At 44.7% G+C, this 17,896-nt stretch overlaps 1 protein-coding gene across 6 annotated transcripts in view; it reads left to right on the top strand.

The window, feature by feature from the left end:
* LOC139409135 (phosphatidylinositol 4-phosphate 5-kinase type-1 gamma-like) overlaps positions 1-17,896 on the top strand; it is an 89,857-nt gene that overhangs the window by 56,532 nt on the left and 15,429 nt on the right. For 4 of the 6 annotated variants that reach the window (XM_071153883.1, XM_071153884.1, XM_071153882.1 and 1 more), the window contains 10 exons: positions 7,991-8,143; positions 10,780-11,079; positions 11,438-11,637; positions 11,771-11,854; positions 13,325-13,373; positions 14,653-14,737; positions 15,352-15,513; positions 15,669-15,840; positions 16,343-16,375; positions 16,760-16,873. In XM_071153883.1, coding sequence (XP_071009984.1) covers positions 7,991-8,143; positions 10,780-11,079; positions 11,438-11,637; positions 11,771-11,854; positions 13,325-13,373; positions 14,653-14,737; positions 15,352-15,513; positions 15,669-15,840; positions 16,343-16,375; positions 16,760-16,873 — 1,352 coding nt within the window. The remainder of the gene's footprint in view (positions 1-7,990; positions 8,144-10,779; positions 11,080-11,437; positions 11,638-11,770; positions 11,855-13,324; positions 13,374-14,652; positions 14,738-15,351; positions 15,514-15,668; positions 15,841-16,342; positions 16,376-16,759; positions 16,874-17,896) is intronic. The other 2 variants (XM_071153885.1, XM_071153881.1) reach the window with 1 other exon arrangement.

Here is a 17,896-nt window from a genome sequence, read left to right as displayed (position 1 = left end):
GAGCAGGTTGAGAGCTTCAAGTTCCTTGGTGTCCACATCACCAACAAACTAACATGGTCCAAGCAAACCAAGACAGTCATGAAGAGCCTACAACAAAACCTATTTCCCCGAGGAGACTGAAAATATTTGGCATGGGTCCTCAGATCCTCAAAAGTTTCTACAGCTGCACCATCGAGAGCATCCTGACTGGCAAATCTGACCACGACTCCAAAGTTTTAAGTTCCTCGGCATACACATCACGGACAAACTGAAATGATCCACCCACCCTCAGGAGGTTGAAGAAATTTGGCTTGTCACCAAAAACACTCACAAACTTTTACAGATGCACAATCGAGAGCATCCTGTCGGGCTGTATCTCCGCCTGGTACGGCAACTGCTCGACCCACAACCGTAAGGCTCTCCAGAGGGTAGTGAGGTCTGCACAACGCATCACCAGGGGCAAACTACCTGCCCTCTAGGACACCTACACCACCCGATGTCACAGGAAGGCCAAAAAAATCATCAGGGACAACAACCACCCAAGCCACTGCCTGTTCACCCTGCTATCACCCAGAAGGTCAGTGCAGGTGCATCAAAGCTGGGAGCGAGAGAGTGTTAAACAGCTTCTATTTCAAGGTCATCAGACTGTTAAACAGCCATCACTTACATTGAGTGACTGCTGCCAACATACTGACTCAAATCTCTAGCCACTTTAATAATTTAAAATTGGATGTAATAAATGTTTCACTGGTCACTTTAAACAATGCCACTTTATATAATATACTGTATTCTATACCATCTACTGCATCTTGCCTATGCCGTTCAGCCATCGCTCATCCATATATTTATATGTACATATTCTTATTCATTCCTTTACACTTTTATGTGTATAAGGTAGTTGTTGTGCAATTGTTAGATATTACTGCACGATCAGAACTAGAAGCACAAGCATTTCACTACACTCGCATTAACATCTGCTAACCATGTGTATGTGACCAATACAATTTTATTTGATTTCTGGTTGCATCACTGCCGGGTGTGGCAACTGCTCGGCCTCCGACCGCAAGGCACTACAGAGGGTAGTGCGAATGGCCCAGTACATCACTGGGGCCAAGCTTCCTGCTGTCCAGGACCTCTATACCAGGCGGTGTCAGAGGAAGGCCCTTAAAATTGTCAAAGACTCCAGCCACCCTAGTTCATAGACTGTTCTCTCTGCTACCACACGGCAAGCGGTACTGGAGCGCCAAGTCTAGTTCCAAGAGGCTTCTAAACAGCTTCTACCCCCAAGCCATAAAAGTCCTGAACATCTAATCAAATGGCTACCCAGACTATTTGCATTGCCCCCCACTCTTTTTCACAGCTGCTACTCTCTTTCGTCTATGCATAGTCACTTTAATAACTCTACCTATATGTACATATTACCTAAACTAACCAGTGCCCCCGCACATTGATTCTGTACCGCTACCCCCCTGTATACAGTATCACAATTGTTATTTTACTGCTGCTCTTTAATTACTTTTTACTTTTTTATTTCTTATTCTTATCCATATTTTTTTAAACTGCATTGTTGGTTAGGGGCTCGTAAGTAAGCATTTCACTGTAAGGTCTACTACACCTGTTGTATTCGGCACATGTGACTAATCAAATTGGATTTGGTTCATATCTCTCGTGCTGGTTCTATACGCCAGCCTATCCGAAGTTTTGCCTTCACACAGCCTGTCCGTGCATGCTCTGTGGTGTCTGTACGGTCCTAAATCCAGCCGGCTGAAACCGGAAAACAGACTACCCTACCGCTCTGAGGTGTCCGCACACCCAAATCACGTGGGAGGGTCATGTCCCCAGTGAAAGTTGCAACACTGGTCATTTGTGTGAGTAGAGTACATGTTGAGTGCCCTTCTCTAAAGGCATACCGAAAGTCTTTTAATTTGTTTACAGAGACATTTTCTAACAGTTTGCTAAAAGCTGGCAGCAAGCTGATCGGTCGGCTGTTAGAACCAGTAAAGGCCGCTTTACCATTCTTGGTTAGCGGAATGACTTTGCCTTCCCTCCAGGGCGGAGGGCAAACAATTTTCTCAAGGCTCAGATTAAAGATATGACAGATAGAAGTGGTTATATATAGCCAGCTACTATCCTCAATAGGTTTCCACCTAAGTTGTCAATGCCAGGAGGTTTGCCATTATTGAGCAATAACAATTTTTCCACCTCTCCAACACAAACTTTACAAAATTCAAACTTTCAATGCTTTTCTTTCATGATTTGTTTTTTTAGGCATGAATAAGATGGCTCATCGTTCGTTGTTGGCATTTCCTGCCTAAGTTTGCCCATTTTGCCAATGAAGTAATCATAAAAATAATTGCCAATATCAAATGGTTTTGTGATGAATAAGCCATCTGATTTGATGAAAGATGGATTTGAATTTGTATTTTAATTTAAAGTACTCATTTATCATTGATCTTGGCTTCATAATACAGTTTCATCTTCTTTTTGTTGAGTTTAGTGACATATTTGTTACATCATCCACATAAGAGTAACATCTCTTATACACTATTTTAGGCCCGGCTTTTGGAACTTTGGCTTTCCTGGAATTAGCCACTATATTGTGATCACTGCATCTAATGGGTATGGATACAGCTTTAGAACAAAGTTCTACAGTATTAGTAAAAATGTGATCTAGTTCCTGTAGTGTTTGTAAACGCCCTGCTAGGTTGATTAATAACCTGAACCAGATTATAGGCACTGGTTTACAGTGAGAAACTTCCTCTTGAGCGGACAGCTTTATGAAAACCAGTCAATATTTAGGTCCCCAAGAAAGTAGACCTGTTTACATCACATACACTATCAAGCATATCTAGATACTGACTGTTAGCACTTGAAAATAATTTGTGATATGCAGTTCACGAACAAGTTATTATTTTTGAACAACTCTTTTTACTGACTCGTGAGCCACAATTTGTTTTTACAAGTGATTATATTAGTCGTTCGCTTGACCTGCTGGCCGCAATTGATTTTACAGCAGGATTAATACACGCTCTGAAATGTTTGTTTTTTTTCACTGAATGAGTCGAAAAGATCTGAGTCAGTGAAAAGAGGCGAACTTCCCAAAACAAAATATAATAGTCTTTTGTGCTTACAGCCTAACACCGTGCAGGACGTTTGGCATTTGCCAGAGAACACCAAGATTGGCAAATTCGCCACTGGCGCCCTGTGCTCTTCACAGATGAAAGCAGGTTCACACTGAGCACGTGACAGACGTGACAGAGTCTGGAGATGCCGTGGAGAACGTTCTGCTGCCTGCAACATCCTCCAGCATGACCGGTTTGGCGGTGCGTCAGTCATGGTGTGGGGTGGCATTTCTTTGGGGGGCCGCACAGCCCTCCATGTGCTCGCCAGAGGTAGCCTGACTGCCATTAGGTACCGAGATGAGATCCTCAGACCCCTTGTGAGACCATATGCTGGTGCGGTTGGCCCTGGGTTCGTCCTGGGTTCCTCCTAATGCAAGACAATGCTAGACCTCATGTGGCTGGAGTGTGTCAGCAGTTCCTGCAAGAGGAAGGCATTGATGCTATGGACTGGCCCGCCCGTTCCCCAGACCTGAATCCAATTGAGCACATCTGGGACATCATGTCTCGCTCCATCCACCAACACCACGTTGCACCACAGACTGTCCAGGAGTTGGCGGATGCTTTAGTCCAGGTCTGGGAGGAGATCCCTCAGGAGACCATCCGCCACCTCATCAGGAGCATGCCCAGGCGTTGTAGGGAGGTCATACAGGCACGTGGAGGCCACACACACTACTGAGCCTCATTTTGACTTGTTTTAAGGACATTACATCAAAGTTGGATCAGCCTGTAGTGTGGTTTTCCACTTTAATTTTGAGTGTGACTCCAAATCCAGACCTCCATGGGTTGATACATTTGATTTCCATTGATCATTTTTGTGTGATTTTGTGATTTTCAGCACATCCAACTATGTAAAGAAAAAAGTATTTAATAAGAATATTTCATTCATTCAGATCTAGGATGTGTTATTTTTGTGTTCCCTTTATTTCTTTGAGCAGTGTGTATATATGTAAGTATATATATGTGTGTGTATGTGTGTGTGTGTGTGTGTATGTGTGTATATATATATATATATAATCTCAATACCTCCTCTATAAGCATTCCTGTCTCTTTTGTAAATGTTATCTCCTTATATTGCTACTGCTGTATAATCAAAGGAATTATCTAAGTGTGTCTCAGAAATTACTAGAAGATGTACGTCCCTTTGAAGTGTTTGTCTCTTTCCAGAACAGCTAGCTTGTCCTTGAACCTCAGGAACTTGACCACTATCGGCCTGGGCCCGTCATCTGGGCCGGTGGTGGGTTTTCCAGTCCTGTGGGCGCGCTCTATCTCAATCTTCCTGTTGTCCATCTTCAGTTTCTCAATGAAAATTTCCCTCACTTTGTCTTCAAACTCCGTCCAGGTCTCGTGGAGAATCTGCATTTCCGTCCACAACAATGTTGTTCTATCTTTATTTTCTCTTGAGATATGCTAATTTCTCCATTGTTATCATGGATTCACATACAGAACTGATATCCTCTCTCAATCACTTATGGATTGCTGTCATCTTGGTGTTCTCCTGTTTAGACTCATTGAGCTGACCCTGCAAACTGTTCTTCAGGTCCTGGACCTCTCTGGTCAGGTCATCCATTATTTTAGTAGTTGACTCCACTGATATTTGGACACAACACTTGAAGCAATTTTCTTGTTGTTGTAACAACTGCTTGTAGAACTATTTTTGTTTGTTTAAAAGATCCTTCACCTGTGATCTATCAGTACTCTCACCAGCTTTGGTCTTTGTCATGGTAGCAATGTAGGCTATGCTGTTACCCTCACGGTTGCAGAGATTTCGCCAACGAGAACAATGAGCTACTTCTCTGGAGCAAAATAGACCTGGTGTTGTTGCAGGGCAGCAACAAGCCCAGGACAATCCATGGTCCAAGCCACAAGGGCTAACCGCTCCGGGGGGCTGCGTTCACAATTCATTGGGGCAGTGAATCGTTAAGCGTCTCTCTGTCTGTCATTAACCTAGGTTTGGTTATGTGTTAAGCACACTGGGGTTCTGGTCTAGACACACACAGCGGAACACAGCAGAGATGAGATGTCAGCCCAACCTGAGCAGCTCGTTACAGAAGCCCCTGAAGGAACAGACCGTCTCATGTATAAACATATGGACCTGGGCTATTTTAAGATCCTTTGTGTATTAGATGCATCTGTCTCTCTGAGGGTCTGCATTCAGGGCTCCTGAGTGGTGCAGTGGTCTAAGGCACTGCATCTCAACGCTTGAGGCGTCACTACAGCCACCCTGGTTTGTATCCAGGCTGTATCACAACTAGAGGTCGACTGATTATGATTTTTCCACGCCGATACCGATTTATTGGAGGACCAAAAAAATCTCATCCCGATGAATCTGACAATTTTTTTTGATATATATATATATATATATATAGTGTAATGACAATTACAACAATACTGAATGAACACTTATTTCAACTTAATATAATACATCAATAAAATCAATTTAGTCTCAAATAAATAATGAAACATGTTTAAATAATGCAAAAACAAAGTGTTGGGGAAGAAAGTAAAAGTGCAATATGTGCCATGTAAAAAAGCTAACGTTGAAGTTCCTTGCTCAGAACATGAGAACATATGAAAGCTGGTGGTTCCTTTTAACACGAATCTTCAATATTCCCAGGTAAGAAGTTTTAGGTTGTAGTTATTATAGGACTATTTCTCTCTATACTATTTCTATTTCATATACCTTTGACTATTGGCTGTTCTAATAGGCACTTTAGTATTGCCAGCCTAATCTCGGGAGTTGATTGGCTTGAAGTCATAAACAGTGCAATGCTTGAAGCACAGCGAAGAGCTGCTGGCAAATGCAGGAAAGTGCTGTTTGAATGAATGCTTACGAGCCTGCTGCTGCCTACCACCGCTCAGTCAGACGGCTCTATCAAATCATAGACTTAATTATTGTAACGGTTTTTGTCTGGTGAAGGAGAAGAGGACCAAGGTGCAGCGTGATAAGTGTTAATTTTAATAAACAAAATAAACTGAACACTGAAATGACAAAAATAATAAAGAGCGAGAACGAAAACCAAACAGTTCTGTAAGGAATACGCACAAAACAGAAAACAATCACCCACAACCAAAATGGGGAAAACAGGCTAGCTAAGTATGATTCTCAGAGACAACGATCGCCAGCTGCCTCTGATTGAGAACCATACCAGGCCAAACACAGAAATGGAAAACATAGAAAAACAACATACACTGCCCACCCCAACTCACGCCCTGACCAAACTAAAACAGAAACATAAAAAAGGAACTAAGGTCAGGACGTGACAATTATAATATAATAACGCACAGAAATACGAGCCATAGGTCATTAATATGATCAAATCCGGCAACTATCATTTCGAAAACAAAACGTTTATTATTTCAGTGAAATACAGAACCGTTCCGTATTTTATCGAACGGGTGACATCCCTAAGTTTAATTATTGCTGTTACATTGCACAACCGTCAATGTTATGTCATAATTATGTACAGTTCTGGCAAATGAATTACGGTCTTTGTTAGGAAGAAATGGTCTTCACACAGTTCGCAACGAGCCAGGCGGCCCAAACTGCTGCATATACCCTGACTCTGCTTGAACAGAACGCAAGAGAAGTGACACAATTTCCCTAGAAATTCATGTTAGCAGGCAATATTAACTAAATATGCAGGTTTAAAAATATTTCTGCATTGATTTTAAGAAAGGCATTGATGTTTATGGTTAGGTACACATTGGTGCAACGACAGTGCTTTTTTCACGAATTTGCTTGTTAAATCCCCCGTTTGGTGAAGTAGGCTGTGATTCAATGATAAATTAACAGGCACCGCATTGATTATATGCAACGCAGGACAAGCTAGATAAACTAATAATATCATCAACCATGTGTAGTTAACTATTGATTATGTGAAGATTGATTGTTTTTTATAAGATAAGTTTAATGCTAGCTAGCACCTTACCTTGGCTCCTTGCTGCACTCGCATAACAGGTAGTCAGCCTGCTACTCAGTCTCCTCGTGAAGTGCAATGTAATCGGCGTACAAAAATTCAGATTACCGATTGTTATGAGAACTTGAAATCGGCCCTAATTATTCGGCCATTCCGATTAATCGGTCGACCTCTAATCACAACCGGCCGTGATTGGGAGTCCCATAGGGCGGCGCACAAATGGCCCAGCGTCATCTGGGTTTGGCAAGTGTAAGCCGTGATCGTAAATAAGAATTTGTTCTTAACTGGCTTGTCCAGATAAATAAAATGTAGTGTGTGTGTGTGAGACTGGCCACGTGTGTGTGTGCGAGGTGTTCCTGCCTCAGTGATTCATCACAGTGCCTGGGGCCAGTGCTCGTGCTCTCTGCACTCACGGTCCCTTCTCTTACTCTCGTGTCCTCTCTCTACCTCTGTCTCCCTCACTCCTCTCTCTTCCTCTCTTTTCCCCTTTCTCATTTCTCTCTCCCATTTGGGTCTCACTCTCTCAACCGTTCTCTCCATCCATCCCGTCCTCCCCTCCCGACCGTCCTTCCATCCCTCATTCCCAATACTGTCTGATTGGGATGTTTATGCATCAGTCTCCTGCTGGGCGTGTTTCAACAGGGTGTTGTTTCTAGCTTGTCCTCGTTTCATCTCACTTTATTAGAGCATCTCATTTCCACTACCACATAGACAGGGTTTTCAGATATCGTTTTGCTGTCTCTAAAGAAAATAATGGAGCGCAACAAGGCGTAGGTAATGGATTATGGAGAAACTATTGTCTTGATTCACTGCTTTTCTAAGGAGGATTAATATCTAACCCCCAAAAGTGATATTTGTTTTCAAACAGAAATGTTATTTTATTTCAGTTTTTCAGTGCTTTTACCCAATCTGACCAGTGTCCCTCTGTGTCTGTGGCTGTGTGTATGTGTTCTTTTATCTCTGTGTCTCTAGTACTCCCTGTGTAACGAGCCCCTGATTGAGTTGTCCAACCCCGGGGCCAGTGGCTCTGTGTTCTACCTGACCAAGGACGATGAGTTCATCATCAAGACCGTCATGCACAAGGAGGCAGAGTTTCTGCAGAAGCTGCTGCCTGGATACTACATGGTGAGATGTGACCCCACACACACACAATACGCACTCACAATACACACTCACAATACGCACTCACAATACGCACACACAATACGCACACACAATACACACTCACAATATGCACACACAATACACACTCACAATACGCACACACAATACACACTCACAATACGCACACACAATACACACTCACAATACGCACACACAATACACACTCACAATACGCACTCACAATACGCACTCACAATACGCACACACAATACACACACACAATACACACACACAATACGCACTCACAATACGCACACACAATACGCACTCACAATACGCACACACAATACGCACTCGCAATACACACTCACAATACGCACTCACAATACGCACTCACAGTACGCACACACAATACGCACTCACAATACGCACATACAATACGCACATACAATACGCACTCGCAATACACACTCACAATACACACTCACAATATGCACACATGCACGCACTTACACATACACAAACGCACGTGTTCACGCATATACAGAAACACACACACAAGCATGCACGTACAGATACCCGTGCATGCACGTGCGCACACACCCTGCATAATTATTTCACATACTACACTCTTCATTGTAATCCCACTCACTAACATACTACACTCACTCTACAAGCAGAGACGCAATCTTTCCTGAAGAATCTGAAATTCCTTTTGACACAAAGGGTGATGAAGCCCATGTTTTTACTGATCCCATCCCTACACACTTCATTGCTCCAATCCCAAACTCTGCCTACCTGCTTTACACCTTGGTACATTCATTGTCTCGACCAGGGATTGGCGACTTTGATGGGGGTGGAGGGCCACAACATCTGAACTCCATGTGTTTTAGAGTTAATTTCGTGCAATTCTACACATTTTGCCATGTGCTGTAGAGAAAATGTTGCTGTTTTAAAAGCTAGTTTCCTGCAAATCTACACATTTTGCCATAGGATGGGCCATAGGACTAACTTACCAATCTAAAAAAATATTATCTGACATGGGCTAATTGAGTAACAATCAGAGACCGACATAAGAGATGCACAACCAAATTTCAAAATTGCACCGTGTGTATTCTACTATTCTACCTCGCAGCAGTAAGTTGAGACCCTGACTAAATTGATCAGAGGGCCTGGGTGGCCAGTTGCCTATTCCTGGTCTAGACTGCAGATAACTGGAGGTCATCAAGCCTTGTAAGGCCCTTGTCACTGTGTAACAGAAGCAGGATGTTGTTGAGCCTTTGTTAGCCATGCTGGTCACACTTCAGTAGAACTCTGTTTAAATAGCAACAGCTCCATGTATGTCCATCTTTCTATTTTAGGTTCCCGGTGGGGCTAAGCTTGTGGACATTCATGTACCAACAGAGCATTATTACATGAGAACAGGAAGACTCACACATTTACACGGACCTTTTCCACAATGTGGGATCCAGACCATTGCAGTTGCACGATTCTTATGGGTGTTTTAGGAATACGAGTTAAGCAGCCCAGAGAGATTCTGAGCCATGCAGGTTGTCTATAGCCTGAAGCCATAACAGACTGACTGACTGAGACACAGTGGGGAGACACACACACATACACAGGCAGTAGAGCAACTCTACACGTCTGCAGCACCTGACAGGACTGGGTTGGGCTGGGGGCAAAATGCAAAGCATGGTGATGTAACAGACGTCCGTGCCACCCTCTCACTTTTACCCCTCACACTTGTTTTGCACACTCATGCTATTATTTTCCTTGCATGTTTTCTCCCCCATTTAATATGTTTCCATGCCAAGCTCTATTCTCTGTTACGCTTTCACTTGTTTTCATCCTCTCACATCTCTCTTTCTCTATCCCTGTTGTTCCTCCCCCGCTCTCTCTCTCTCTCTCTCACGTGTCTGTTGTTGACTTGTCAGCGCTGTGCCCTCCACTCATGGACAGATGGGTCGTCTGTGGCTGGAGGATATGGGTTCCCTCCCTCTCTCCCTCTGTTTCTCTCCATTCCTCTCTTCCTCCTACTCTCTATCATGCCTCAGTCGGTCTCTCCTTTGAAGGTCACTGGCTGTGGCCTAAAAGCCTGAAGGCACCATCAGCAGGCTGCTGTTGGAGTCCTGCGGCCCCTCTGGCCCCCTCCGACCCCTTTCTGTCGCCCCTCTTTCCCTCTCTATCTCTCTCTCTCTCTCTCTCTCTCTCTATCTCTCTCTCCCCCACTTGCTCTCTGTCTGCCTGTCTGTCTGCCAGCCAGCCAGCCAGCCAGCCAGCCAGCCAGCCAGCAGTTGTTTTTGAGTGGATAAGGAGCAGGCTCCTCTGTCATTACTTTAATGGGATTCAGGAGGTTACGGTCAATGTTTTTGCAACGTGTCGCTTGGTTAACCTAATTTAAAGGGGAAGATTGATGATAAGGAGATATTTTTACTGAAGGGTGAATTAGATGTGTTTAAACGGCTCGTGCTTTGGGTTACTGCTTTCGGCCTTTTTTTTTGCCTATTCATGTGTTTTGAATATTTTGAAGGTTAGTTTGGTCTTGAAGAATCAGGTGGTACCAAATCATGCACTGTTTGTTCCAATACTGCCCTGTGCTCTTGGTCTGGCCTTGGTGCCATCAGCCTTTTTCTCACACTGTCTCTCTCGCTATCCAGAACCTCAACCAGAACCCTCGCACCCTGCTTCCCAAGTTCTTCGGCCTGTACTGCATCCAATCTGGCGGTAAGAACATCCGCATGGTGGTCATGAACAATGTTCTACCGCGCGCCGTCCGCATGCACCTCAAGTTTGACCTGAAGGGCTCCACGTATAAACGCTGTGCCTCCAAGAAGGAGAGACAGAAAGCCAAGCCCACCTTCAAAGACCTGGACTTCATGCAGGACCTGCAGGATGGCCTGATGCTGGACCAGGATATGTACAGCGCTCTGGTCAAGACCCTGCAGAGAGACTGTTTGGTGAGGAAAACCAGCCGGGTTTTCGGACCCATTGCTATAAGGGTTTAAATTATACATTGACCTGGTTTGAAACCTACAGTTGAGGGCAAATGTAATATGACAAACTCTCTTTGACGCCAAGCAGCAAGTTCATAATTAAATACATTTATGAAATATGCCCCTGACTGTGCGATTACATCATCCACTGTGTTGCAAATGTTTTATATGGCACTGCAGTACAGGTTAACTTTTTAATGCCCTGAACTGTAATATAAAAGATCATTAAGAAGGACTCCATTGACCTGTGGACCTGTTCATAGGGTTGAAACGCCTGGCTCAGTCCCATAACCGGGACCCATGTCTCTGTGTATGTTCCCAGGTGCTGGAGAGCTTTAAGATTATGGACTACAGCTTGCTGCTGGGGGTCCATAACATCGACCAGGCAGAGCGGGAGCAGCAGATGGAGGGAGGAGAGAAGGATGAGAAGAGGCCCGTGGCCCAGAAGGCCCTCTACTCCACCGCCATGGAGTCTATCCAGGGAGGGGCTGCCTGCGGGGAGTCTATCGAAACAGACGACACGTGAGTGACTGAGACGTGTGACAGGCTGGGTGTGTGTGTGTCTATGAGTGTTGCTTGTTGTCTCCTTGTATATCTCTGTTTGTCAGTGTCACCTTTTGTATCTCACTTCATCTCTTCATGTTTGTCTCTGTAGGATGGGAGGCATCCCAGCAGTCAATGGGAAAGGAGAGCGTCTACTCCTCTACATCGGACTCATAGACATCCTGCAATCCTACAGGTAATAATCATTCAGTCATACACGTACCCATACATCATATCAATCATACAGAGTCGTGTTCATTAGGGCACACTGTAGCAAAACGTTTTGGAACGGAAATGAAAACGTACAATTCTTATTGGAGAAGTTCAGATAAGTCCCTATTTTCTTCAGTATGGGTCCTAATGAATATGACCCAGGTAACTACACTGTACAAAAATATAAACACAACATGTGAAGTGTTTGTCCCATGTTGCGTTAGCGGAAATAAAAGATGCCAGAAATGTTTCATTTACACAAAAAGCTTATTTCTCAACAAAAAAATTGCACAAATTTGTTTACATCCCTGTTAGTGATCATTGAACAGGTGCACCTTGTGCTGGGGGCAATAAAAGGCCACTCTAAAATGTGCAGTTTTGTCACACAGCACAATGCTGTAGATGTCTTTGCTGTTTTGAGGGAGCAAGCAATTGAAATGCTTACTGCAGGAATGTCCACCAGAGTTGTTGCCAGATAACTGAATGGTCATTTTCTCTACCATAAGCCGCCTCGTAGTTTTAGAAAATTTTGGCAGTGCGTCCAGCCAGCTTCCCAACCGCAGACCACGTGTATGGTGTTGTGTGGGCGAGCAGTTTGCTGATGTCAATGGTGGCGGTGGGGTTATGATATGGGCAAGCATAAGCTACAGAAAACGAACACAATTGCATTTTATCGATGGCAATTTGAATGCACCGAGATACCGTGACGAGATCCATTGTCGTATCATTCATCCACCCGCCATCACCTCATGTTTCAGCATGATAATGTACAGCCCCATTTCTCAAGGATCTGTACACAATTCCTGGAAGCTGAAAATGTCCCAGTTCAACCATGTCCTGCATACTCATCACACATGTCACCCATTGAGCATGTTTGGGATGCTCTGGATCAACGTGTATGACAGCGTGTTCCAGTTCCCGCCAATATCCAGCAACATCGCACCGCCATTGAAGAGGAGTGGGACAACATTCCACAGGCCCCAATCAACAGCCTGATCAACTCTATGCGAAAGAGGCATGAGGCAGATGGTGGCCACACCAGATACGGACATGTTTTCTGATAAACGCCCTTACCTTTTCTTTTTAAGGTATCTGTGATCAACAGATGCATATCTGTATTCCCAGTCATGTAAAATCCATAGATCAGGGCCTAATGAATACATTTCAATTGACTGATTTCCTTATATGAACTGTAATTCAGTAAAATCTTTTAAATTGTTGCGTGTTGCATTTTATGTTTTTGCTCAGTATATATTATAACTCATTCAGTCACTCTCTGTCATGTAGAACCAGCCTCCCAGCTTCATAAGAGTAACAAAATATTCAGCCTCCATCAGTGTAGAAAACAGCCTGTAGCCGTGGATGGCTGCCGCTGTTTATACTGTATTTGTCTCTGTGGCCTTAATGCATTTTGAATATCAAAAGTTTGACTGTTATTTCTTTCCGGTTCCAGGCTAATAAAGAAGCTGGAGCACACATGGAAGGCTATGGTTCATGATGGGGTGAGTTTCACATTCGTCATAATCCCTCTTCATTTGTATTTCTTATTACAGTGGACTCTGTAATCATATCTGAGCTCTTTATGAACATAATCATTTCCAATATCCCTTTCTTCTCTGGCTTATGGGTTATGTAATGCTATTCTATGGCCAAGTCTTGTGACTGGTCGAGGTTTTCTTTGGTCATGCTTAGATGCCAAGACTTTCCTGATCATGTGACCTATGAGTAGAGCCCAGAGTTTTTCCCGCTCAGGTCATGTGTTTTGGAAAAACTCCTGGTCCCTAGTCCTTCTTATGGACAAGACAGTCTGTCTTACCTCAGCCCCTCCCAGACAAACAGCTGTGACCAGCTGTGTGGTTTTAATCATTGAACAGCAAGCTAGCGTCTGTCTGCCCCCGCCTCTGTCTGGGTGTGCGCTATACCCTGCCATTCTTTTCCATCATGCATTTATTGATGAAGTCACAGCTATACAGACAGGTTGAGCTATTGAGGATAAGCAGGGTAGCCTTTTGTGTGTGTTTGGTCTTGTGTATCAGTGCAACAGTACAGGTCCTTCAGGCCACTTGTCTAAGTAGTGTGTGTGTGTGTAGCCTCCTTATTGAATCTGTCCAATACACATGTACTCAGTGACCCAGTAAGAGCTTCCTCCGCCTCCTCCTCATCTCTAACAGATCCTCTGGCTCTGACCTCAAGCACCTCAGACTCCCCTCTTTCCTCTCAGACATCATCTCCAGGATGCTCCTAGTATAGAACCACAGTCTCTCGCTCTCTCTCTTTTTTGCTCTTTCTTTCTTTCTTTCTTTCTTATTTTTCCCTCCCCCTCTTGTCTAACAAGCCTGGTGTACATCACATTATTTTCTCACCCTGTCTCTGTGACGTGTTGTGAAACCAGCATAATGAGTGAATGATTAAGGGCTATATATTGTCAGAGTTAACACAACCAACACATACACAGATCGGGATTTATTCAGCTGCAGTGATGCTTACCTCTGAATAATAGGATGGGATGAGGAAGTGTTATTTTCTTCTGGCCCCCTGTAGAGAGAGAGGATTCATACACTAGGCCATGCAGGGAGACGTACAGCATATGGGGAGACGCTGTATTTAAACGTGTTTTTGTTCTCTCTCCCTCTACCGCTCTCTCGTTCACTTTGTCTTTCTCTCCTCATACCATTTCTCTGCCTCTCTCCATCTTTCTTTCTTTCACGCTCTTGTGCTCTCTCTCTCTCTCTCTCTCTCTCGCTCTCGCTCTCGCTCTCGCTCTCGCTCTCGCTCTCTCAGGACACCGTATCAGTCCACCGTCCTGGCTTCTATGCAGACAGGTTCTTCAAATTTATGAGCAGCACTGTGTTTAAGAAGAGCTCATGTGAGTAGACCTGATCAGACTAGATTACCAGTCAGTCAGACTGACAGACACACCGCTTCCACTGCTTAATTCACTTATTGTTATGCTTGAAGGTTGCTGTTGGCTATTAACTTGATGTCTTATGAATGGATGTATTTTTTCACTTGAACTGCAAATACTCCGTTATGTATTTTGTACTGGGAGGTATTAGAAAAGATTGAACACTCAAGCACACACACTTAGTCAAATCAAATCAAACTTTATTTGTCACATGCGCCGAATACAACAAGTGTAGACCTTAGCGTGAAATGCTTACTTACAAGCCTTTAATCAACAGTGCAGTTCAAGAAGAGTTAAGAAAATATTTACCAAAGAAACTAAAGTAAAAAACACAATAACATAACAACAATGAGGCTATATACAGAGGGTACCGGTACCAAGTCAGTGTGCGGGGGTACAGGTTAGAGGTCATTTGTACATGTAGGTAGGGGTGAAGTGACTATGAATAGATAATAAATAGAGTAGCAGCAGTGTACAAAACAAATGGAGGGGGTCAATGTAATAGCTGTTCCCTTTGGGAATAAGAAGACAAGTGTTCCCTTAGTGATGTTATTCCTCTTGTGTGTGTTCTGCAGCCTTGAAGTCTTCTCCCATTAAGAAGGGCCGTGTGGGCCTGACGGTGACTAAGTACACTGGCCCCGGGGCCGCCTGGTCAGCCAGCCAGCTGCCCTCTGAGAGAGACGACAACATCTACGACCTGAGAGGAGCACGCAGCTTCCCCACGCTGGAGGACGAGGGTAGGGGGTACTAGACCATGCAGACCCCCCCCCCATCACATACTCCACCTTCTTCACACTGCGCTATCATTTTAACCTAGCTGTTAACGGAGACTGGATGCAGGTGTTTTGACAACCCGTTCTGATTCTCTCTCCCCCTTCTGTCTTTCTCTCAGGGCGACCAGACCTCCTCCCCTGCACCCCTCCGTCATTTGAGGAGGCGACCACAGCCTCCATCGCCACCACGCTCTCCTCCACCACCTCTCTGTCCATCCCAGAGAGGTCTCCCTCAGACGCTGGAGCAGAGCACCCCCGCTACAGGTACCAGAACAACAGCTCTGAGAGAAGGTACCACAATGTCCTATTTCTGGAGCATGTTTTCATGACGCATGTGGAGCATGTCCTTTTCATGAGAATAAAATAAAAAACAAGAAGAAGAAAATAAGTCAAGATGTATAATTAAGCGATAAGGCACGCGGAGGTGTGGTATATGGCCAATATACCACTGCTAAGGGGAGTGCCTGCATACAGCCGTTGGCCGTGGTATATTGGCCATATACCACAAACCCCCAAGTTGCCTTATTGCTATTATAAACTGGTTACTAATGTAATTAGAGCAGTAAAAATAAATGTTTTGTCATACCCGTGGTATACGATCTGATATACCATGGCTTTCAGCCAATCAGCATTCAGGGCTCGAACCACCCAGTTCATAATATAATGACCGAATAACCAACAATAACTGATTGTGTTGAACAGTCAAAGCTATAGAGCCTATTTTATGTACCCCTCCCTGGCTTATAACACCATTAACTTACAGTGGTCTCTCTGTCCGTCTGTTTCTCTGCAGGAGGCACACCCAGTCTGTCAGCCATGACGGGAGGTAAGAGCACTACTCTGCATGGCCTGTATGAAATGTACAACTTATCCCGTTGTATAAAGGACTTGGTAGTTTAGTGTTATTACAGCGCTAGTCATTCTGTCTCTGACCAGTGAGGAAGGCTACTACACTAGGGTGTGTCAGGTATGCCTGTTGGTCTGTGTTTTTATGGATGTGACCACCCTTCCTGTCGCTCAGTTGCATTTCGTGTGTGTGTGTGTGTGTGTTAAAGCTGACAGTTTGAACTATATCCTCATAGTCATAGTATCATTTCAAATCCAAAGTGCTGGAGTAAAGAAAACGATACACGATTTGTCACTGTCCCAATACTTTTGGAGCTGTATGTGTGTGTGCGTGTGTACTTACGTTACGCATGTTTGTGTGTAGGACTCAGGAGGAGGTGCATGAGGAGGAGCAGCAGACCATCACGGTGGAGGTGGAGGTGAAGAGACACGACAGCGAGCCCACCATCACGGCCCCACAGCCCTCTCCAGAGACCAGGTACACAGCTTCAGCCTTACTCTACATAGACCAAGATGTATCACACAAAGCCCTGAAAAGCCAGGCTCAACTCTACTGAGCAGCACACCTAGCATCCAACACACTCGCTGAAACCAGGTTAACCTTTCAACGGGCACCATCTTGGTACCTAACATGCTCGCTGGTTCATATAAGCGCTCCCTGTAACACATGGCGTCATGGGTATAAAGTGTCCCAGATTGCTACCTTTCTGAAGGGTTTGTCAGGTTACAGACCTGTTACGACTGCTCTGACCCCAATAAGAACTGTGCCGCAGTTGCTTCTGCACTTTTCACTAAAAATACACTGAAAATGTCTCCCCTGCGACAGGATAACACCTTGGTTAGCCAACACTCCACTCTGGGAAGTGGGGGAGCCATGCTCCCATTTGGTTGATAGGGCGGCGATGATATTAAGTCCCCACATTACTCTAAGTCCCATTTGGTTATTTGAGTAGTTGCGGGCTGTTGCTATAAATCCATAATTATGGACAGATAAGCGCTGCCTGTGGATGTTCTCTGGAGCAGCCATCTAATTAGGTTAAGAGAGGGGAGTAGGGTGAGAGACAGGGTAAAAGGGTGAGACAGGCAGACAGGAGTGCATTGGGAAAGTCGTGGAGCTGCCGGGGCAGTGGAACTAGGTCAGAGGGTCTGGGGCTTGGGCTGAGATGCTGAGACAGGGCCAAACATATGGCCTCAGGGGGGCTGGGTGGGGTAGAAGGGCGAAGCGGGCAGGCAGGCCAACGGGGTACTGGGGAATTAGCCATCTGGAGACCCGGCTCCTCAAAGCAGCCTCAGAGACTCCCCTGCTGGGGGAGAGAGAGTGAGGTGAGGGCAAGAGAGAATAAAAGAGAGAGCGAGTGCAAGGTCCATGGCTGCATGGCAACATCAAGTCCACCCATTTTAAAGACTTCTTCTCAACCAATCAGGTCTGTCTCTGAGTCCGAGATGCTGTCATTACTCTTTAGGAACGCCAAGCTCCAGGTTTTTCAGCGTAAGCTCTAAA

The sequence above is a fragment of the Oncorhynchus clarkii genome, chromosome 5 (genome assembly GCF_045791955.1).
Source record: "Oncorhynchus clarkii lewisi isolate Uvic-CL-2024 chromosome 5, UVic_Ocla_1.0, whole genome shotgun sequence".
In the NCBI taxonomy this organism is placed as follows: domain Eukaryota; kingdom Metazoa; phylum Chordata; class Actinopteri; order Salmoniformes; family Salmonidae; genus Oncorhynchus; species Oncorhynchus clarkii.
The sequence above is the reverse complement of the archived record's forward strand: the minus strand, read 5'-3'. Positions and strand labels throughout refer to the sequence as shown.